This window comes from Tachysurus vachellii, chromosome 13 (genome assembly GCF_030014155.1).
Source record: "Tachysurus vachellii isolate PV-2020 chromosome 13, HZAU_Pvac_v1, whole genome shotgun sequence".
NCBI lineage: Eukaryota > Metazoa > Chordata > Actinopteri > Siluriformes > Bagridae > Tachysurus > Tachysurus vachellii.
Genome location: NC_083472.1, coordinates 5,329,204 through 5,352,749, shown reverse-complemented (window position 1 = coordinate 5,352,749; position 23,546 = coordinate 5,329,204). Strand labels below are relative to the sequence as shown.

The 23,546-nt window shown below is 39.8% G+C and overlaps 2 protein-coding genes across 3 annotated transcripts; one reads left to right on the top strand and one right to left on the bottom strand.

The window, feature by feature from the left end:
• Window positions 1–3,769: 3,769 nt before the first annotated feature.
• On the bottom strand, window positions 3,770–15,546 carry csnk2a2b (casein kinase 2, alpha prime polypeptide b). Its single transcript, XM_060886042.1, has 12 exons — window positions 14,533–15,546; window positions 12,673–12,784; window positions 12,076–12,177; window positions 11,206–11,256; window positions 10,572–10,631; window positions 10,066–10,149; window positions 8,219–8,329; window positions 7,987–8,088; window positions 7,349–7,449; window positions 6,532–6,680; window positions 4,828–4,908; window positions 3,770–4,332 (listed from the first exon to the last, which is right to left on the bottom strand). The coding sequence occupies exons 1-11, from the start codon at window positions 14,634–14,636 to the stop codon at window positions 4,832–4,834; spliced, it is 1,053 nt and encodes a 350-aa protein (XP_060742025.1). The 5' UTR covers window positions 14,637–15,546; the 3' UTR covers window positions 3,770–4,332; window positions 4,828–4,831.
• Window positions 15,547–15,596: 50 nt separating this feature from the next.
• On the top strand, window positions 15,597–23,497 carry ccdc113 (coiled-coil domain containing 113). Of its 2 annotated transcripts, XM_060886040.1 has the most exons (8): window positions 15,599–15,787; window positions 16,188–16,299; window positions 16,452–16,616; window positions 17,906–18,061; window positions 20,484–20,720; window positions 21,553–21,660; window positions 22,855–23,010; window positions 23,388–23,497. In XM_060886040.1, exons 1-8 carry the CDS (start codon window positions 15,729–15,731, stop codon window positions 23,454–23,456), a joined length of 1,062 nt encoding a protein of 353 aa, XP_060742023.1. In that variant the 5' UTR covers window positions 15,599–15,728; the 3' UTR covers window positions 23,457–23,497. The 2 variants fall into 2 exon arrangements, with proteins under 2 accessions (XP_060742024.1, XP_060742023.1); XM_060886041.1 differs by lacking the exon at window positions 23,388–23,497 and having other exon boundaries at window positions 15,597–15,787; window positions 22,826–23,008.
• The last annotated feature ends 49 nt before the right edge of the window (window positions 23,498–23,546 follow it).

The following is a 23,546-nucleotide window of genomic DNA, read 5'->3' as shown; positions in this document are numbered from 1 at the left end:
TGGCTTAGTGTTTAGCACGTTCGCCTCACACCTCCAGGGTTGGGGGTTCGATTCCCGCCTCCGCCTTGTGTGTGTGGAGTTTGCATGTTCTCCTGTGCCTCGGGGGTTTCCTCCGGGTACTCCGGTTTCCTCCCCCGGTCCAAAGACATACATGGTAGGTTTATTGGCATCTCTGAAAAATTGTCCGTAGTGTGTGTTTGCGTGAGTGAATGAGAGTGTGTGTGTGTCCTGCAATGGGTTGGCACGCCATCCAGGGTGTATCCTGCCTTGATGCCCGATGACGCCTGAGATAGGCACAGGCTCCCCGTGACCCGAGGTAGTTCGGATAAGCGGTAGAAGGTGAGTGAATGAGTGAATGAATTTACAATGACAATTTTCTAACACGGTGAACTAAAATGATCCCACACATTCAAACAGCAAACCACAACTTCACACTTAATTCAGATGACGGCTTGCTTTGTCAAACGACTAAACACATTTGGAGCAAAAACCTGTGGCCTACACTAACACCATGAACCAAAACATCTAGCAGTTCTCACAGCAAGTTTGTTTGCATCAGAGAAGGTTTGCAGCTGCAGTATAACTGAGGACTGTTCATGATGTGGTGTGTTTTTTTTTTTACTGTGTGTGGGGTAAACACAGTTTCAGGGCCAGACAGAATTGCATTCACTGGTGACCAAACACCGTCTGCCTGTGCTCCAACATCACCATCACTGAAACTTTGATGAGAAAGATGTTGCCTGAGACAGGAAGCGTGAGCTCAGATGTCTGTGTCACACAAGAAGCTAATCTTGAAGTGGTGACACAACAAAAGCCTGCTGACTCAATGCTGAATCTGGTGTGGGCTTTTTGCAGAATCTAGACTATACATATAAAACTGAATTCGAATTAATAATAGCTTTTAATATACACCGAGTTATTTATCAATAAGTTTTATATACATAAGTATGTCTAATATACAGGAATAAACTGTGTGTACCTTATGTATTTAATGTATATTGCTTATATGGCTGCTGAATTACTGAGTACTGGAGATCAGTACTGTCCAGGCAATTAAAACTGATCTATGACTAAATTATTTTTTTGTCATTGGCTAAAAAAATGGAATTTGCTCCTGTTTTATTGTGTCTATGTTGAGCATTGAATGTCTTCGTCATGTCCCGCTCTAAAGTGAGGGTTAATATGAAGCTCGTATGAAAGTAGACGCTCGGAGATTTAAGAATTTGTAGTATATTCGATTTTATTTCAACTTTTCTGGGCAATATATTCATAGAAATGATCCAAAAAAAATTTTTTGTTTTTATTTTCCTCCAAAAAGTTTCTATCTTTAAGGTAATCCGTGTTATCAAACCCATGAGATGCCCCAAGTTCTTCTACACGAGCGTTTAAAATGTAAAGGTGTTATCTTCAACCAGTAAAATTCTGTGTTATCTAAAGTTATCAACAGAGGGAAAACACACGTCGCACACTGAAGTTCTGACTCGGTTTAGATTCACAGCAAGAAATTCATTCATTTGGTTTTACTGATTGAAAATGTCTGATAAGTCGAATTTCTATTCCGTTTAGGGAACGTACCGTGCAAAGATCGAATTGAACAAAATTTCTAATGAATTAATAAAATAATAAATTAATAAATCATATTTAATAAATAATAAATGAATAATTCATATCATAATAATTACATAAAGATTGAATATTTATATTAATAATTAATCAATCCTTTAAAAAGACATGGAAACAGGTTTCTGTAAGGTTTTTGGTTGTTTTGTGATGATTTTAACTCGGTTCACAGCTACGATGAGTCTGGGGGTGTCTGTGGGTAATCATTTGGTATTTAATGATGATTTATTAGTGTAAATGGATACGTGTGGTATTTGCATAACAATGACCTGAGAAAAGAAAGAAGAAAATGGTGAAAAAAGACTGGGTCAAGCTGGATAATATTGTTTGTAACAATATCATCAGCAGCAACTTGAGTGAAATGCAGAATTCAGAGAGCTTTGGATTTTGTCCATCACCTTTGTGCTTTAATAGGAGCGAGCACTCTGATTGAGACTCACAGAAAACCTGAGCTTTTTTACAAAGCTATTACCATCTTACATTGAAATACAGACCTATACTGTACATTGTGCATCATCGTGAATATTGGATATTTTTTTTTTGCATATTTCCTTTTTGTTGTACAATTCTTACATTTTTATTTTTAGACCCACATTTAAATAAATAAAATAAAAAATGCACATAGAATAAATCATTATCACGGCAGATCTGACGATTAATACATTAAGATGCAATTTATTCTGTATTTGGGTCTAAATCCAAAAAAATTGGCTCTTGGAAAGCATTTTAACCCAAATGATGTTATAAATGTTAGCTATTTAATGTTAGCTATTTAACTAGCTAAGGAGGCATCGCCTATAACTATGAGTTTGTGCTTGAACTCACAGATCAGATACTTGAATACTTTGTTGTAACAAACCTTTCAAGACTGAAAACATGGCCGTTGTTTGTATGTGAGCCAGAACCAGGCGACGTTATGATGTAGAGTTTGACGTCAGAAACAGGACACGCTAACCCATGCAACATGTTTAAGGGTGGAGTTTGGGGTATAAAGTTTCTCCCCTTAGTGCCACTCTACGTCGAGATCTTCAATGGACGGGTCACTACAGTGATATTTGTGACGGTTGCCTTTCACCGAGGAACAAAAGGTGCATTATGACAGGGGTCATAGAGGCATTAACACAGCACCAAACCAATTTACACTGAGGATCACATTGCAAATACATTCCAGCGGTTAAAAATGACCCGGGAATTAGTTATTTGGGAGATTATAATTAAGTTATCGTAAGATTTATTGGTTATTTAAGAGATCATGTCTAACAATTACAAAATATTTTTTAAAAATTGTAAAGAAAGAAAGTAAAAAAAAAAATACATGATAAATAAATAAATCACAACACACAATTATGTTTAAAATCTCAGGCCCTCACAACTAGTCTGTGCAAGAGTTTCTTCCCACAAGCCATCAGACTCCTCAACAACCAGAACTGAACCGAACACACACACACACACACACACACACACACACACACACACACACGTGTGAACTGCACTGAACTGTCTTGTACACCACCAGTCACCAGAATACACACCAGTCGGTGCTCTTTTGTATTTTGTGTATTTTTCCTGTAGTGTTTTGTATTGTCTGTTTGCACACGATGCACTTTATGTGGCTAGGACAACTTACTTTATGTCCGTAGCTCTGTGTCGTTATGTAGCACCATGATCCCAGAGAAACACTCATTTTACTGTGTACTACATCAGTAATGTATGGATGAAATGACAATAGAAGCTTCTTGACTCTTTGACTTGCTTTGTAGAAAACTTTGGACATTTGGGACAAAGTCATTAGTCGGTGGTCCGGTTTATATATATATCACTCATGTATTTTCATAGTTTCTGCTAAACTGTGCTGATGGGAAGTAATTTAGGACATTAAAACATATACGGGATGAAATAGTGCAGTTCTAACGTGTCTACTGCAGAACACCAGTGTTGTGGTGTGAGCTCAGTGGTTGATTTTATTCAGATAATTCAAGCTCAAATGAAGTGAGCTGAAGAAAAACTAACTGTGTTAATGTTAGACAATTCACTCCTGTGTAACCAATGGACACATTTGAATTAAGTCAATTCACTGAGTGTTTTTTTTCCCCCTTTATCAGTTCACCAATCCTAACCAATGACAATTCAAACTCACTCAACACAACAGTTTAAATAAAAGTCATTTATTGTCATTAATACTTTTCTAGCTAGAGCAGAGAGAAATGAGGTCCAATATGCCACGTCTTCGGTGTGGTGGTGCATAAGACACCACACTGGGGTCTGAATACTGAACACACAGACAGACCGGTGAGGAGAACAGTGAGGGCGGGGTATCTGTGCTTCACTCTTCACGGCAAGGTAAACAAAGGCAGGGTCACGGTACGAGGGGGCAGAGACTGGCCTTATTCCTCCAACAACTCTCCTCACCTATCAATAAAACAGGAGGCATCTTCATCTCCCAACTAAAATGGCTTCAGCGCCTATGGAGGTACAGGGGACAGATCGACCTTCACTGATACAGAGAGGGACAATGTTGCGCTTGTGTGTGTGTATGTGTGTGTGTGTGTGTGTGTGTGTGTGTGTGTGTGTGTGTGTGTGTGTGTGTGTGTGTAAAAAGGTGTAAACTGGTCAATACTGCTTTTGCCCATCTTCAGCTGTACACACATTGAGAGGTTTCTGCCACGAAGGGTAAACTGAGGTAACAAGTTTTTTTTTCAGCTTTCTGAAAATCTGAAAGACAAAAAAACATAAATAAATAAATAAACAAATAACAGATTCATAAAACTGAAAAACAAATCCAAGATTAACCGGACAAACAGATCAAACCCTGTGCTTTCCGCTCTAACCTTATGTTAAAGAAAAATCCTTTCGGAAAATCTAATTTGCATAATTGTTCATAGTCAAAACAATCAGCCAGGAAGTTATCTGTCTATAATATGAACAAATAAAAGCATGACTATAATCTGTGTTTCATATCAGCATAACATCCAAATTTCTGCAAATGGCAGAGACTAAAATAGCATAACAAAAAATATATGAAAGAGCATTCATGTGTATTTATTAAACAATAATTATGATTTAAGGTGAGATTTAATAAAAAGATTTAAGGTGAGACCTGAAACTAAAGCAGCAAGCACTCGACGGTGAGTGTGTGTGTGTGTGTGTGTGTCAGATGATCAAACACACACTAAGAGGAACATTTTAATTCAAAAGGTAATGAGATACCTGTTCACCGAGCTGCATTGGATCCTTCTGATCCTACAGTGTTATTCACGTTGGTAAGAGACTGTTCCTTCAGCACTGGGTCTAAATAGGAAGCAGAACAGTACGAATCAGAGCTCAAGTCGTCCCTCGTACCTTTTTTCTGTCTACAGATTGTTGTCTGACATAAGCAGTAAAACAGAGAGCTAAAAATCCATGCATGTGTATGGAGTAAACATGTAGACAGTAAATGTACAGTGTAGGGAGACTGGGCCATAAAGTTAATATTCTATTTCAAAATATTATACAAATAAAAATACAGATCAGTAAACAGAAATAGTTGATATACAGATACACTGTCAAGAAGTCACTTAAATAAACTGGTTTCAGTTCAAGGTTCTAAATGACCTTTCAACTGTACTGTTTGTACAGTGTGTCATTATCTCACACAAACAACACATACAGCTAACAGCCAGAAATACAGCAAGCTTTATAAAATCCTGATCAGAGCCTGGGAATTAAGGGGCTTCGTCATTTTATCTGTTATACACCATACAACATCTGATAAATCTCTGGGATGATTAATTCAGCTGGTAGTCAGGATTGGATGAAGAAAAACGATGCTTATGCTCATACTCAGTAACTCAGTCAGTCAGTCAGTTAGTTAGTCCCTCAGTCCACCAGTCAGTCACTCACTAAGTCAGTCAGTCAGTCACTCGGTCAGTCAGTCAGTCACTCACTCAGTCAGTCAGCCACTCACCCACCAAGTCAGTCAGTCAGTCAGTCAGTCAGTCAGTCACTCACTCACTCAGTCAGCCACTCACCCACCAAGTCAGTCAGTCAGTCACTCACTCACCCACCAAGTCAGTCAGTCAGTCACTCACTCACTCACCCACCAAGTCAGTCAGTCAGTCACTCACTCACTAACTCACTCGGTCAGTCACTCGGTCGGTCAGTCACTCGGTCAGTCAGTCACTCGGTCAGTCAGTCACTCGGTCAGTCAGTCACTCGGTCAGTCAGTCAGTCAGTCAGTCAGTCACTAAGTCAGTCAGTCAGTCAGTCACTAAGTCACTAAGTCAGTCAGTCAGTCACTAAGTCAGTCAGTCACTAAGTCAGTCACCAAGTCAGTCAGTCACCAAGTCAGTCAGTCACCAAGTCAGTCAGTCAGTCACCAAGTCAGTCAGTCAGTAAGTCACTAAGTCAGTCAGTCACTATGTCACTAAGCCAGTCAGTCACTAAGTCAGTCAGTCAGTCACTAAGTCACTAAGTCAGTCAGTCACTAAGTCACTAAGTCAGTCAGTCACCAAGTCAGTCAGTCACCAAGTCACTAAGTCAGTCAGTCAGTAAGTCACTAAGTCAGTCAGTCAGTAAGTCACTAAGTCAGTCAGTCACTATGTCACTAAGCCAGTCGGTCAGTCACTAAGTCACTAAGTCAGTCAGTCACTAAGTCAGTCAGCTACTAAGTCAGTCAGTCACTAAGTCAGTCAGTCACTAAGTCAGTCAGTCACTAAGTCACTAAGTCAGTCAGTCACTAAGTCACTAAGTCAGTCAGTCACTAAGTCAGTCAGTCACTAAGTCAGTCAGTCACTAAGTCAGTCAGTCAGTCACTAAATCATTATGTCACTCACTAAGTCACTCGGCCACTCCCTCGGCCACTCCCTCGGCCACTCCCTCGGCCACTCCCTCGGCCACTCCCTCACACCACACAATAAAGGACGTAAAGCTTACAGAAGTAGGGGTGCTCCATGGCTTCGGTGGCAGTGAGTCTCTGCTGGTGGTCGTAGCGCAGTAGTTTATCCAGCAGGTCCAAAGCCTCTGGACTCACCAGGTGCTGATTCTCCGCCTGCACAAACTGCTCCCAGCACTTCCTCGTCTGCCTGCAGCACAGACACAGAAGAAGCAATCAGCAGCTTACACTCCACACAATATACACTCTATAGACTTTCCCTTAATGTTTTCAACTAGTCACAGACACCAGTAGAACTCAACTAAGTATGTAATTCAGGTACAATGTAATTAAATAACGAAGCACTCAAAATGTAACCAACTAACCAATCAGTAAAGTACTTAAAGATTGGCAAAAAAATTTTTGATTTTCTGCTTTCACTTCATACCATGCAGTGCTGAAATGTCGCATCTGATCAGAATGTTCTAGATAAAACAAGTACATTTTTATATTAATGTGCCTGTTCTAATACCTTGCTAATTATTTCTGTCGTAACAGGGAATCGTAGGTCAGTGTGTATGGTGACGACAGTTAGCATTTTTAGAAGGAGTCCCCAGTGTCAGCACTTTGGAACCGAGAAACTTTTGTCAGCACTTTTGTCAAGAAAAGAAATAAAAATACTAAACAATAAGAAAAAGAAGAAAAACAAAAAGGCTAGCAAACTAATGCTTACAGTATTGAATCCGGGCGCCATTAAAAATAATTCCGATAACCGTTTGGATGACAAAGCATTAATCAGTGTCTTCTTCTGGCCCTGTGGCAATAACACACAGCCATAAACCTGGCTGTGTGGCACAAGCGCCTCCTGTTGGTACTCACTGCCCAAGCAGGTCCTTAAAGCGTGGGTCCAGTTCAATGTGGTATTTGCGCAGGTAGCCGAATAGCTCGTCGGTTCCGAGGACTTTAGCAATCCGCACCAACTGCAAAAATTTTTTAAAAATCATATTATCTATTGTGGACCATGCATAAATAGCTGGAATTCAGATGTTAATGTGAATCGCATTTAAAGAGGTTTGTACAGTTTTACACTGACTAAAAGTCAAATAAACATGCAAGAGAACAGCACATGTAGCAATGGGAGATATCGAATAGCGTTCAAAGGTTCTGCTCACTTGCAGGTACTGTGCTTATTTCATAAAAAATGCAGTTGTGAAATTGTGTTTTTATTATTACTCGTATTTCATGTTAACTTAAAGCAAGAATGACGACACACTGAACAGCGAACTTAAACAAATGGTGTATAAATTATACTCAGTCAATTATCAAGAATGTATGATCATCACTTCTACTCAATAACACCCAGGCTTTCTTAAGTAGCTCAAATTTCTCACCATTTAAATAGTGCGTTCAGTAAAAATTTTGTCCACCATTTGGATAAATGAAAATGAACACTGCTCTCTGAATGAAAAAGACTTTCGTTAATTCATTCCTTCATTTCTTTTTTCTGCCAATCTCACCTGATCGTAGTTGTCCTGGCCGTGGAAGAAAGGCTCTTTCCTGAAGATCATACTGGCCAGCATGCAGCCCAGACTCCACATGTCCAGACTGTAGTCATACAACTGTACAAAACACAAAAAAGCCACACTTCAGTACCTCGTATTATTGATATGCAATGGCTGGAAAGCAATAATAGTCATAATTAATAAGTAAATCAATCATTAAGATGTAAAGATTGAGGTAATGTCTTACCTGGTAATCCACCAGCAGCTCAGGACCCTTGAAATAGCGAGATGCCACTCGGACATTGTACTCCTGCGCAGGGTGATAGAACTCAGCCAGACCCCAATCTATCAGCCTCAGCTACACACACACACCACACAAATCCGTCACTCACACTGCCACCTGGTGGCTGATAAGTGCCACGATATTTGATAGTAAATGAATTAGACACTGCAGAAGGAATTATAAAATAAATTAGAAAATAAAAATAAAATCGAGCAGAAATACAGATGTGTACAGATGCAACAACAGAAACTAAAGTATGTCTAGTGCATTTCTGAGAACGGATCAATTAATGTGACTAAACTGCCAATAACAAAGATGCTCTGGATTAAATGAAAATCGGATTTATTTCCATTAGAACGAATGTCACGCAAACCTTTATCCTATTTACATATTATAGTACAGAGGTGACTAATTAAGATCCCATTCTGTTACTCAACACAATACATGCTGGGTAAAATTTCAAACTCGCAAACATTAAACAAAAACTAATATATGGTTCAACTTACATTTACTTCTAGTTGAATATTAATGTTACTGTGCACATATTTGCACTTTAATCATACACAGTCAGACTACATTTATATCATCAGTCACTGTATTGTATTTACAGGCTGTTTTTTTTTTAGATGTCTATTTTTCCTCTTTCTGTATGGCTAATTCCATTTTATTTTTTTTTTACCTTTAAATTCTATTTTTACTATTTCATTATTTACATTATAACACGGACAATGTAGAAAACGTATTGTATACTAGTGTTCCTCAACCTGGGGGACGCGGACCCTTAGTGTTCCGTGGCGTAATTGCAGGGGTCCGTAAAATGATTATAAAATATTTTATTATAAATGGTTTTTTTTATTGTATATAGAAATTATTATTATTACGACAACCAGAAAAATTAAGGTTGAAATTAATAATTGTTTTAAATGACCTTTAAAAAACACAACCAGTATGTTTACAGCGCATTGATTTTTCTGTCACACAGAGGGGAGCAAGCACCATTGTCCGATGGCATAAAAAAATGTATGAGTCAGACACAAGACAAGTAAATTTCAGCCCACCATACACATGGTTGTATAATGTATTGTGAATGCAGTAGAATGTAATTTTAGTTAAAGGAGTATATTAATTACTATTATTGCATTGGATAGAAAATGGGATGGCGGGTGAGAGCGGGGGTAGGGGGTCGCTGAGGCTGGTTTGAGACGTGATGGCGGTCCGGTATTCCAAGAACATTGAGAAACACTGCTGTATATGATGTATTGTGAATGTCACTAATATATTTTGAATTTGAATATTCACATTATAGCGTTTACAGTGATTACTAATTAGCATAGTGGTGCTTCTAGGCATGCTATAGTCCAGATCTCAATTATTTTTCAGCAAATAAAAAGAAATGGTCCAGATCTCCACTGTACAGACATGAACATGTCCTAGAGCCAGACAGCGTTCTTTTCCTGAACTTTCCAATATAGGTTTGAGATGACATTGGTGCTCGAAACCCCTAAATATAATACCTTATATTTATAGACCATGGTGAGATGTGATTTCCACACTGTAACTAAATATTTTTGTTTCTAATCCTGGGCCTGTTTATGCTATGCACCACTGCTATAGACAGCAACTGTGCTATAGCTAAAATGAGCTTTCATTGCCACATGGCTCAGCCTATCAGATTTTAGAAAAGAAACTGAATATATTTTAGACTGTAAACATTCAAAGTGAATAACCAGCACCATTAACCTGAACCTTCAACCTGAACAGTACAACACTGTTTGTGTTCAGCCCAAATGTGAGACAAGTGTAGAACAAACCTTCCTCAGTTGATGATCGATCATGACGTTGTGGGGCTTGACGTCACGGTGCATGATGCCCATACTGTGGCAGTAGTTCAAGGCCTAAACATGCAGACAGACAGACAGACAGACACACACACACATACAGACAGACACACACACACAGACACACATAGAGACACACAAAGGCAGACAGACAGACAGACACAGACACACACACACACACACACATACAGACACACACACACAGACACACAGAGACACACAAAGGCAGGCAGACAGACAGACACACACACACACACAGACAGACACACACAGACAGACAGACAGACACACACACACATACAGACACACACACACATACACACACACACACATACAGACACACACACACATACAGACACACACACACATACAGACACACACACACACACACACACACACACACAGAGACACATATATATAAATTAATACAGAAGCAGTGGAAATCAGGATAAAAAGCCACAACAGCTAACGTTTCTTACCTTTAGTAGTTCATACATGTAATACCGGATATCAAAATCTGTTAACTTCTGGTACAGCTCCTACACACAGACAAAGAACTGATCACAAAGTAAAAGACTCTGTGTATTCTGCAAATGTCAAAGCAACAAAGTGATGGCTTTATGTTTTTGAACCATAAACAGCTTGATAGACCAACTGGACTGTACCTGAAGTTACTGAAATTGTGTTAACGTGTGTCTAGAATATTCTTTACAAATACACCTGCAGATTTGTGTAGAATATTTCTCTGCGATGTTTTGTGTATTACTGTCTCAGTTCTGCTTCAGATTGTTAAAGCATTGTTTTTTTGTGCACTTTTCCACCACTGGATAATAACTAAAGTGTCATTTCATCTCTTCACTCTCTTAGACAAGTGTATATTGATATTTCTGATTACATATTACTCCTTTCTGTTAGAATTACAAAAACCTGTCCACCGATCTAAAATCTTTTCTGCAAAAACATCGCCATCCACACAGATATCAAGCTTTTCCATTAAGAAGAGCGAAAATCCAGGAGGTGGAGCTGGACCAGATCCTGGACCTGATCTCCTATAAGTTTACCTTGAACCCCTAACCCACACAATGCAGTACAATATGAACCAGATGTGTCTACCTTGAAATCAGTGTTATTGATGCACTCAAAGACGAGGGCAGGAGTTCGAGACTGCAGCGAGAGACCCAGGGAGGAAAAGAGAAGAACTGTCAGGAATTTATCAACAGGAAAACGTTAAAAACTAAAATTACAAACAGCAGGAAAAAAAAAAAAAGAATCACGTAGATTGTGATTTTACTCTAAAGGGGATGTTCGATAACGTGAGAAGTCAGTGGTGTGGATTTGTCACTATAGCACAACAGGACTAATCTACATAGAACTGAGTCGCTTCATCCTTTATGTGAATCATCTATTATGATTCTTTAAACTTGACTGAATTCTGCTTAACTTTCCTGCATAGATGTCAATCAAATAAATTTTGCTGTTTTTTTTAAATATATATCGTCGCTGTCAGACGGAATCCTCGTATCTCCAAAACCGTTATTTTTCAGGAAATTAAAAAAACACCGTACCTTATCTGCAGTGCACAGGGTTTAGTCCGTGTTGCAGTGGATTGTCTTGCGCTAAATTCCTGTCCTCAGACGAGCACCAGAACTAGCGGGGGTCAAGATTTTTTTTTCTTTGAGCCCATTGCTTTGAAGACATTTACCTCAGAATACGTGTTGATTTGTTGCGACTCTTATTAAGGAGAAATATGCCGTGAAGCTCTCCCGCGGAGTGAGGAAGAGGTGGACAGTTGAAGTGTCCAATGGAGTTATGAGATTTGCGCTCAAGCTATTTTCAAGACTTTAGATTGGTTAATAACTTGTAAAAATAACAGACCCACGTGGGGAAATTGACCAAATTTGGACATACGAGGTTTCCGCCTGACAGCGACGATATATATTTTTAAAAACACTGGGATCATGTTGCTGATGCTTTCTGACATACCACAGGGTCCTTTACGGTGTCCACGAGCCGGATGATGTTTGTTCCTCCTCTCAGGTTCTCCAGGATTTTGATTTCTCGCTTGATCTTTTTCTTCTTGACGGGCTGCGATCAAAAATATACAAGATGCTGACATGCACGTCTCTCAACCTCCTTCGTGAGTCTTAATAATAATAATAATAATAATAATAATAATACAGTATGTGCTGTGGATGAAAGTGATTCTGACTTCAATACAGAGAGAAAATTTATTTATTATTATTTTTTTTTAAACACACACAGTTGTAAACCTGTAACATTAGACTTGCCAGCTTCCTAGTGACAAAAATACAAATCCAATCCAATCAAGCACAAAAATAAATCTTAATGCAAAAATAAAATGCAGCAAATAAATGCAAAATAAATGCAGCAAATTCTTCTTAGTTTAACTTTCGCTGGAATTAGAAAAAAATCTGTATATGATCATTTTTGGTTGAATTTTTCCTGAAACATGAAGCGTTCTGATAACTGAAGGAGTTTCACATGCTCAGTTTGTTCCCTCCTTCACGTAACTGTTGAACATTATGTCTATGTCACGAAGGCTCTTCAGTGTTAAATCACCTTCAGGATCTTCACCACCACTTTTTCGCTGTTGTTGACATTAACGGCCTCGAACACCTCGCTGTACTTCCCCCGGCCCAACTTTCGCACTAGCTGATAGTCCTCCTGATTGCTGTGAGCGAGAGAGTCAAGACGATTATACAGCAAGAGCAACAAATAACCTGCTTTCAAGCAAATCTATAAAATTCTCAGATTTCAGGTTTTAAGAAAAAAAATAAATCCTGTTTACTGAAATTGAACTGGTTTCTTATGCTTTCCTCAGTGTTGTATGAAACCCACACACAACACCACACGCACACTGGGTCAATTTACACTTTGATTTCCTGTTGATAGTGGCACTTATCTCTTGCTTTGTCTCTACCTGAAGAGAGCGATGCAGTGGTGCTTTAGTCCTTTAGTCTGTCCAGCTGCCTCACCTCCAATATATATCTTCTCCTCACCTCAGATATCGAGAAATCAATCCTAAATATTTTAATATAAAGACATTTAATATATTTCAGTGTTGAGTTTTTCCTTAATGGATTGATTAGGCTCAGAAGTATTTCCATCCACTTCCATGGATACAGTGAGATGTAAATAAATATGTACTCTGCTTTCTTATATGAAAGCTCACATAACTGGACATGTGAACTTTTATGTGATAGTCTGAAAGTCTGTACTTTGTCAAATGTCACAGCCATGCTGGAATTACTCATTACATCACTAACTGAGTCAAAGCTACTATTCTGTTGGTCCAAGTCGTTCTTTCTACATTTCGAACCCTAACCGGTGCTTGGTGGGCTTCTGGGCATGTATTGATATTTTAGTGATTGCAGAGTGAATGCAGTCATCCATCGAATTCTTATTGATCACATCTGTTAAATAAGCAGGCTGGATCCCAGTTAATTAACATTTCAGTGAATTTACAGATGAAAAAACTACAGAGTGAAAGGGACGCACAGAGAGAGAGAGAGAGAGAGAGAGAGAGAGAGAGAGAGAGAGAGAGAGAGAGAGACGGAGGGCGAGACAGAGGGCGAGAGAGAAAGAGACAGAGGGCGAGAGAGAGAGACAGACAGAGGGCGAGAGAGAGACGGACAGAGGGCGAGAGAGAGAGACGGACAGAGGGCGAGAGAGAGAGAGACAGACAGAGGGTGAGAGAGAGAGAGACAGACAGAGGGTGAGAGAGAGAGACAGAGAGCAAGAGAGAGAGAGAGCGAGCAAGAGAGAGCGAGAGGGGGGAGACAGACAGAGAGAGACAGACAGAGACAGACAGACAGAGAGAGACAGACAGACAGGGAGAGAGAGACAGAGAGACAGAGGGCGAGAGAGAGAGAGAGCAAGAGAGAGTCACAGACAGACAGAGAGTGAGACAGACAGAGAGAGAGAGTGAGAGAGAGACAGAGAGAGAGAGACAGACAGACAGAGAGTGAGACAGACAGAGAGAGAGTGAGAGAGAGAGAGAGAGAGAGAGAGAGGGCGAGAGAGAGACAGAGGGCGAGAGAGAGACAGAGGGCGAGAGAGAGAGACAGAGGGCGAGAGAGAGACAGAGGGCGAGAGAGAGAGACAGAGGGCGAGAGAGAGAGACAGAGGGCGAGAGAGAGAGACAGAGGGCGAGAGAGAGAGACAGACAAGAGGGCGAGAGAAAGAGACAGAGAGCAAGAAAGAGAGAGAGAGACAGAGGGCGAGAGAGACCGAGAGCAAGAGAGAGAGAAACACAGGGCGAGAGAGAGAGACAGAGCAAGAGAGAGAGAAACAGAGGGCGAGAGAGAGAGACAGAGGGCGAGAGAGAGAGAGAGCAAGGGGGGGGGAGACAGACAGAGAGAGAGAGAGACAGACAGAGAGAGACAGAGAGCAAAAGAGAGACATTAGTTTCATTCTCACCTCCAGTTTGGTACATGAGCTTCATAGTCCCAGTATTCTCTGCTCTTCAGTGTGTTCACTTCGGCGTAAACCCGAGCTGTGCTTCCAGCCACTGGACCGGGCATCGTGTCCAAAAGAGGCAGTTATCAGTTAGAGCAGATATCCACAAGGCTCTGGGGAACTCAGCTCAGGGTTTTCATCGCTTTTCTGACTTCCCTGAGAGTGTGTGTGTGTGTGTGTGTGTGTGTGTGTGTGTGTTCCCTAATATTTCTGCTGTAAAACAGGATCTCAGTTTCACACCTGCTCTGCAGATTCCAGACTGAGAAGCAGCCACAGAAAAAGACACAATAACGATATGTGGATGATGTAAAGACAGTGTTGAGTCGTCCAAGTGCAAACGAAAGAGGTGTGGAGATAAAAATAAAAAGATCGCAGGTTTAAATCATGAACACAACTAGGCAGATATGGAGAAAATCGCATGAATCCACTTCTCCTATTAATTTCCTTTAGCCTTACTCACACCAACGAAGAAGAAACCGCTCGGGTTTTGTTTTGTTTGTTTTGTTTTTTATAAGAAACGCAAAGTTACAATTTCTAAATTCTCGGGCAGTTTATTTAGCTGAATTACATCGTCGTTTTGTTTGACGTGAGGACGAAACCAAACACGAAGCTTATATCGTTTGTGTGCAATGTTTCCATTCGGTTTACACCTTGTTTACATTGGATGGCTAATAGCTAAATGCTAACTGCTAAGGACGACAACCGGAACACATCCAAAGTAACGAAGTTGGCTCGCGCAAAACAAGCCCTCTGCTTCGGAATAATTGGACCGGTCCATCAGCTGTAGGAAAAAAAGGGGGTGCGATAGAAATCGATGACGTTTATTAACTTACTGTCTCACGCTGTACGAAGTAAAATCGCTTCCCAAAAAAGTTATTAGAAACGAAATTGTTACAAAGCTCTAAAATCCCTCCCTGATCTCCCTCCTATATAAAGATTTTGGAGGGATTTTTGAAAACGCCTCCCCCCACACTGGCCTGTACCATACAGCTACGGTGTGTGTGTGTGTATATATGGAAACATAGGGAAACAGATCGCAATAAAGTGACCCGGAAGGACACTGTAGCTTTCGCGGGATTGAGTACCGGTAGTGATCGAAATAGGTTACCATGGTATTTTTTTTTCCATAGCGACGGCAGCGTTTACCCTTAGCAACCATGGCGGAGAGCAAAGAAGACGGTACAAAGTCGGCTTTAGAACAAGTCGAAGAATTAAGGTAACGAACTTGCAAAAAAGCGAACAATCTATTTGGTAAAGATCTTAATAAAGAAAACAACCCTGAAAGTTCTAACGGTTTTTAAGACGACCACGCGCACTTTACACGCGCACTTTATCTGCTTCAATCTGATTGGTCAGAAGTTTTTATTGATAAAAATGTTTCTTATAGCAGCTATTAAAGGTTTTAATTAATTTACGTGAATTAGTGAATTATTATCACAGAAAGACTCTCCCCATCATCTTATACTGATAATAGGACGGATTCAGAAGACAAAGTGTGTTAATGGCAGAAGTTGCAGGACAAATAGAGTCTTATTAATGACATCTTATTACAATTGTACATTTTCTGTGCCTTTTGTTTTCATGTCTCTGTATCTCTGATGGTTGTGATTTTCCAGATGCGCAAATGCCTTTCTCCAGACAGAGAATGAGACGTTCGAGTGTTTCCTCAGTCGGATGGACTCTCTCAGCTTGGGCTCACCGCTTGCATCCCAGATGGAGAAGGAAGCGGTGATTGTCATAACGGCTCATAACGTTAATGGTTAAATAGAAACAAAAGTAATTTCTGTGGAGATACAGAAGCTAAATAGATTATTATAGCTTCTGTTATATGGATTCTGGCTAATTCCAAACAAATGATGTTTCTGTGTTCGTTGTGTAAGGGGTGTGGAGGACGATCTGAAAGCAGCGAAACATCTCAGGAGCCGTCGAATCTCCTGACACTGGAACAGAAGTGTTACATCGCAGAGAGAGAGCTGGAAGAGACGAGGAGAGAGCTGGAGCCGTCCGACACCACCAGTTTATCAAGAAATGTCAATTATTATAAGGTTATCATTTAATATGTGAATTCGACAACTCACACGATGAGCTACAAGAGACAGCTTTAACCTTCCTAAAGACAACACTTTAGTGTGAGATTTTGAGAGACCAGAGTGTACATATCATTTCATATCATTCACTGCATTTAGCAGACGCCCTTATCCAGAGTGACTTACATTTGATCTCTATTTTTTTATACAACTGAGCAATTGAGGGTTAAGGGCCTTGCTTAGGGGCCCAGCAGTGGCAGCTTGGTGGACGTAGGAATCAAACTCACAACCTTCCGATTGGTAGCCCAACACCTTAACCACTAGGTTACCACATCCCCACCCATAGTGTAGTGAACACATTTGGGATTTTGTGACATTTCATGGTGTGTTTATCCCTTCTTCCAAAATTCATATCTCAGTATATGATGTATGTGGAGTTTGCATGTTTTCCTTGTGCTTTTCTTCTGGGTACTCCAGTTTCTTCCCCCAGTACAAAGACATGTGTTGTAGGCTGATTGAATTAATTGTGCTATGTGATTATTTGGGACACCTTCCATAGTGTCCCCAGCATTGTGCAGCGAGTCTCCTGGGATAGACTACAGGTTCCCTGAGACCCTCTGTAGGATAAGCAGTGCAGAATCGCATCGGATTGGATAGATTTTTGCATTTTAGTACACTAAGAAATTTGGTGAGGATGTTCATGAAAGATGTTACATTAGAAATGCTATTATTAATGCAAAAAATATTTTCTGTCATAAGGTCTGAAACAGAATTTTGAAGCAAACTTTAATTTTGGGGTTTGCAAAAGAGCATTCAGTCACTGCATACCATCCTTCAATATTATAGGATTGAGTGTTGGAAATTCAAAAGAAAGTTTCAAAATTAAAAATCACGTTTTTTGGATTCATGTTAAAATATTTCATCCAGGGTTCCGTGTTTAACTGCTTTAGCCTGCACTTTGCGGGATTGTTATTTTGATAGCGAATTTAAAGTGTCAGAATGCGAATGCTTTTATTTTATTTTTTTCAAATGCAGTTCATTCTGAATTGCTCACCGTGTGCTAAAAACAAAACAAATGTCTTTATGGATGAGGCATGATTCCAACCCTGTAATGGAGGCTTTCTGTTTTCATGGCACAGATTTTTTTGTTTTTCTTTCACTCAAAATGATTACTACTAATCATTAATTAATGGTCAAGTCCGTTGTTGTTTGAATGATTTGAGATGTTTAATAATACACAACTGCTTCCCCCCAAAAAAGGTAATAAGAGGTAATGACCGCCACATAAACGTTTCTCTTCCTGTCAGGCTGCTATAGAAAACTCGGACAGGCGTCTGGTCCAAATTAAGAGGGAGAGGCATGAGTTTGAAGAGTTTGTTGCTAAAATTCGACAGACAACACCGGTTCAGGCACAGAGGGCACAAAAGATCATCGGGTACATCGAGCGGCAAATAAACACCAAGGTAAGATGCGTATTAATAAACCCTAGTAATAAACTAGTAATAAACCTTCATTGAGATTATACCGGTGCATCTCAATAAATTAGAATGTTGTGGAAAAGTTTATTTATTTCAATAAATCAACTCAAATAGTGCAATTCGTGTATTCTATAAATTCAGTACACACAGACTGAAGTCTTTGGTACTTTTAATTGTGATGATTTTGGCTCACATTTAACAAAAACCCACCAATTCACTCAAAAAAAATTAGAATATGGTGACATCAATCAGCTAATCAACTCAAAACACCTGCAAAGGTTTCCTGAGCCATGAAAATGGTCTCTCAATTGGGTTCACTAGGCTACACAGTCATGGGGAAGACTGCTGAGCTGACAGTTGTCCAAAAGACAATCACTGACACCCTTCACAAGGAGGGTAAGTCACAAACATTCATTGCCAAAGAAGATGGCTGTTCACAGAGTGCTGTATCCAAGCATGTTCACAGAAAGTTGAGTGGAGGGAAATAGTGTGGAAGAAAAAGATGCACAACCAACCGAGAGAACCGCAGCCTTGAGAGGCTTGTCAAGCAAAATCCATTCAAGAATATGGGTGAACTTTACAAGGAACGGACTGAGGCTGGGGTCAAGGCATCAAGACACCACACACAGATGTGTCAAGGAATTTGGCTACAGTTGTCGTATTCCTCTTGTTAAGCCGCTCCTGAAGCACAGACAATGTCAGAGGCGTCTTTTCAGATGAGAGCAAGTTTTGTATTTCATTTGGAAACCAAGGCCCTAGAGTCTGGAGGAAGGGTGGAGAAGCTCAGAGCCCAAGTTGTTGAAGTCCAGTGTTAAGTTTCCACAGTTTGTAATGATTTGGGGTGCAACATCATCTGCTGGTGTTGGTCCACTGTGTTTTTTGTAAACCAAAGTCACTGCACCTGTTGACCAAGAAATTTTAGAGCACTTCATGCTTCCTTCTGCTGACCAGCTTTTTTAAAGATGCTGATTTCATTTTCCAGCAGGATTTGGCACATGTCCACACTGCCAAAGCACCAAAAGCTGGTTAAAGGACCATGGTGTTGGTGTGTTTGACTGGGCAGCAAACTCACCAGACCTGAACCCATAGACAATCTATGGGCTATTGTCAAGCGGAAAATGAGAAACAAGAGACCAAAAAATGCAGATGAACTGAAGGCCACTGTCAAAGAAACCCGGGCTTCCACACCACTTCAGCAGTGCCACAGACTGTTCACACCGAATTGAGGCGGTAATTAAAGCAAAAGGAGCCCTAAGTATTGAGTACATATACAGTAAATGAACATATTTTCTAGAAGGCCAACAATTCACTAAAAATGTTTTTTTATTAGTCCTATGAAGTATTCAAATTTTTTGAGGTAGTGAATTGGTGGGTTTTTGTTTAATGTGAGCCAAAATCATCATCATTAAAAGTACCAAAGACTTAAACTACTTCAGTCTGTGTGTGCTGAATTTATATAATACACAAGGTTCACTATTTGAGTTGAATTAGTGAAATAAATGAACTTTTCCATGACATTCTAATTTATTGAGATGCACCTGTATGCATATATTTTATTATTATTATTTTTTTAAACAAACCGATTTTTAGTCATAGATTATTTGGCATACATGTTCTTGTAAATAAGTCTTACTATAGATTCTATTATAGATTCATCTTAATCTCCCAGCTTTGTTGTAATGAACAGAAAATTGCCCCAATTCCAAATTGAAGCCTTAAATATTTTTTATTCATTTTTTAGAATAATCCCAGAATAGATATCGGTATACTAGCAGATTGTGTGTAAAGAGGTAATATTATTAACCAGGGTTGCCAAACAAAGATATGAATCTAGCCTCAAAATATTATAAAAGAGAGGCTTATTTTGAAGGCAATTTGTCAGACCTGCTACTGGATGGCGCTAATTAGCAGCTCTGGATATTTTTAACTGATCACAGAAAAATACTTAGAAATACAGAATAAGACCATTTTAAATTTGAGGCTTGACCACTTTTACTCCTAGCTGGTCTAATGCATCATGACTTTTTTCCGCCTTCCCATTGATTACTATTTCTACTTCCTATTCGTAGCATGAACATTAGATCCGTTCAGGTGTCTCGTCCTGCCACCACTTAAAATACAAACAGCAAACGAATATCTACCATTTATTTTGTGTAATCTGTGTGTTGAAAAATGGAACAGAACCTCAGTAAAGATGAAGCCATATTGAACAACTGTTCATTTTTTCATTAGGGCAAGGGGCATTTTACCACTGAGGCACAACCTCCTAAAGTCTGAAAGCAAAAATTTTCCCGAAAGGAAAATTCCCAGATAATAATATTTCTCTTTTCAAAATGAAAGCTGTAAAGAAAAATATGAAATAATTAATTCCACTTTCCTGTGGCCACATTTCTGTTTGCTACTGTAGGAAACGCTGACGGAAAGGATTCGCAGGAGAAACAAGTTTTTGCGGATACAAAACTGGAAGCAGCAGGTCATGGTGCAGAGGAAGGAACAGATGCAAGAGAAGCTGTCCAGGATCGATTTGGAGCACCTGACTCAAAAGAACACCCAGTCACGCGAGTTTCTGCAGAAGTTCCAGGAGCAACTGCTGCATCACAGAATGCTGGTTCGAAAGAGCCAACATGTATTGAACCTTTTCAAGGTACAGATCCAAAACACAAGCTCCAACATTAGATCATACAGTGTACTGTTTACCTTGAGGATGCCGTGTTCTGTTTACCTCATTTGGTTTAAGAAAAGGTGCCACGTGGGTTTCAAAAACGTTCTACACATTTGTTGTTTCTTGCATGTCATCCATTCCTGACTTTCCTATCACGTGCAGGACAAAAGGTTTTCCAGGACAAAATAGAAAAACACTGCTCTTTGGGATCAGGAGCGATTTGATGCATTAATGAATGACTTTTCATGCTTTTTAATCCATGTGTAGCACCCATGTGTAGCACCCATGTTTTTATCCATGAATCCTCTACAGTGTTGGAGAACGTCCATGAAATGAAGTTATTATTTACAATACAGCAGCTATTAAGACTTTCCATCAACAACCTCTAATTTTAATGTTAATTAGACAAAAAAGTGTGTTTTTTCTATAAAGGTTGAATAAACATCTAGAAGTCGGTTAGAGTCACAGTGAATGAGTTATTACTATAGAAACATGTGATAAACTATAAACTCTTAGCGATGTTGAGATAAATCAAAGATTACTTCAAATACTGTACAAAAGAAGAGAGAAAAACAACTTTACATGCAATCATCTCTCAACAGATCAGTCGAACGCATACATACAACTTGAAGAGAAGCTGTAACGTATATAACGTATAGAAAACATGATACTGAGCTGTATGTTTAGCCCACTTTTTTTCCAGCCCCAAAACAGTGTCCAGCACTATTAAACATAAACTACCGCTGTATAAAAGCACCATGCTGAGAATATAAAGAGACCTGTGTTGATGCATCATGGTGTTTCTCGGTTGCAGGAGCGGCTCAAGAAGGAAGTGATGGAATCAGATTCGCTGAGCAGAAAAATCGCTTTACATGAAGAAAAGCTGTCAAAGATCAGAGAGCAACAGCAGAAGGTCGAGAAGGTGAGGACGGCTTCAATTTAAGATTCCTATCTGTTTACATTGAGTTATATTTAGGCTGCAAGTGAACAGTCAGTTCTTGAAGTTGGTGTGTTGGAAGCAGGAAAAATGACTTTGTCAAAGGGACAGATTGTGATGGCGGTCTCGAAAACAGCAGGTCCAAGGAAGGACAACCCACGGGTAGGCAATTCTCATTGGAACGAATGATGATGGAAGGCTAGCTGCCTGGTCCGATCACACAGAAGAGCTACTGTAGCACAAAATGCGGAAAAAGATTTCCGGACTCTGATAGAAAAGGTGTCAGGACACAAAGAACATCATAGCTTCCTCCCTGTGGGGCTGTTTAAGTGGATACCAGTCAGAGTTCCCATGCTGACCCCTGTCCACTGACCATGGAGCAGTGGAAGAAGGTGACCTGGTCTGATGAATCACGCTTTCTTTTCTATCGTGTGAACAGCCGAGTGTGTATGTCACTTACCTGGGGAAGAGATTTCGCCATTATGCGCTATGGGAAGCTAGCGGTATGGTGCTCTGTGCAGCGTTCTGCTGGCCAACCTCAGGACCTGGTATTTTTGTGATTGTACCACTTAACTATACATTTTTTCAAACCCAGTTAAACATTTTCATTGCAAACGATACTGGACGTTGCCACACTGCAAAAATGGTTCAGGAATGGTTTGAGGAATATAAAGTGCACAAGGTCTTGATTTGGCCTCCAAATTCCTCAGCTCTCAATCTGTTCAAGCATAAATCAAGATCAGAATAGATCAGGTTTGAAAGGCATTCAATCATCCGTTCATCTTCAGTAACCTGCTTCTCCTGCTCAGGGTCACGGTGCATCTAGGGGCAATTTAGTGTGGTGCATCCACATCTCTGGATGCTTTTGAGAGGAAATTGGAGACCTCCAAAGAAACCAATAATATGGAAAGCAAATGAAACGCCAGTCAGAAAATGACACGAGCTTAGGATGTAACTGGGAAACCCTGGAGCTATGAAACACACACACACACACACACCCCACTGGAAAAACAACCCAAAATGTAATGTTTAAAAATGTGACTTGTTTAATATTTCTGCATTCTCACTTCATTAGTGGTGTTATAACCTTCACTTTTGGAAATGTGAGCTGAAAGTCTTTTCAGACAATTATTATTGTTTATTTTTACAGACACATTTCTCTGTGTATCCTGTACGCAGGAGCGAGCTCAGGCCGAGGATCTGAATAAGAAGCTGAAAGAGCAGTCGGCTAATTTCCGTGTCCCTGAGGTCATGGAATACGTCGAAGCCAAGGCCACGAATGATCAACTCAGGCAGACCATCAAGTCCTTGGAGCGTAAAGAGAGGATTGCTAAGGTGAGCCGAGGCAAAATTAAAATTTGACCTATGTTGGAGGACCAAGCATGGTTTATTAAAGTGTCTCAGACTGACAATCACTTGGAAAGCTTTTTAATTCATAATTAAGGATAAATCAGGCTCATTTAGGTTTATAAATATACCACATCACTCCTGAAATCTCAATTCTGGCTAGAGGTTGTTGAATAATTTTCTAGAACAACAGATAAAAGTTTATATAAATTTTATATTAATCAGGTTCATCATTCTAATACCTGATTGTTTTACGTTTTCTGTGAGGGGATGTATGGAATGAGTCTCCAAGGTTGTGTAGCTCATTGTTACAGACACTGTAGAAAATACAAAATACGCAACTGTCGTCTTTGTATAATCTACAGATGACATCGAAGACTAAGAAAAAGAGTCCAGGAGACTTGGGAGGCTGCAGTAAGAGCGAGGAGCACTAATCCCTGATCAACAAACCCATCAACCTTTCGATCGATCGACCTGAATCCTTATTTAATATTTATATGCCTTATTCATTCTTTATAAAATGG

Excerpts from the sequence above, each read along its gene's own strand:
- csnk2a2b (XM_060886042.1), bottom strand. The coding sequence starts at position 14,636 with ATGCCCGGTCCAGTGGCTGGAAGCACAGCTCGGGTTTACGCCGAAGTG. Across the intron at positions 12,785-14,532 it reads GCTCATGTACCAAACTGGAG|CAATCAGGAGGACTATCAGC; the intron begins GTGAGAATGAAA and ends TCTCGCTCACAG. Across the intron at positions 10,150-10,571 it reads ACATGTATGAACTACTAAAG|GCCTTGAACTACTGCCACAG; the intron begins GTAAGAAACGTT and ends CTGCATGTTTAG.
- ccdc113 (XM_060886040.1), top strand. The coding sequence starts at position 15,729 with ATGGCGGAGAGCAAAGAAGACGGTACAAAGTCGGCTTTAGAACAAGTC. Across the intron at positions 15,788-16,187 it reads GAACAAGTCGAAGAATTAAG|ATGCGCAAATGCCTTTCTCC; the intron begins GTAACGAACTTG and ends GTGATTTTCCAG. Across the intron at positions 18,062-20,483 it reads AGCGGCAAATAAACACCAAG|GAAACGCTGACGGAAAGGAT; the intron begins GTAAGATGCGTA and ends TTGCTACTGTAG.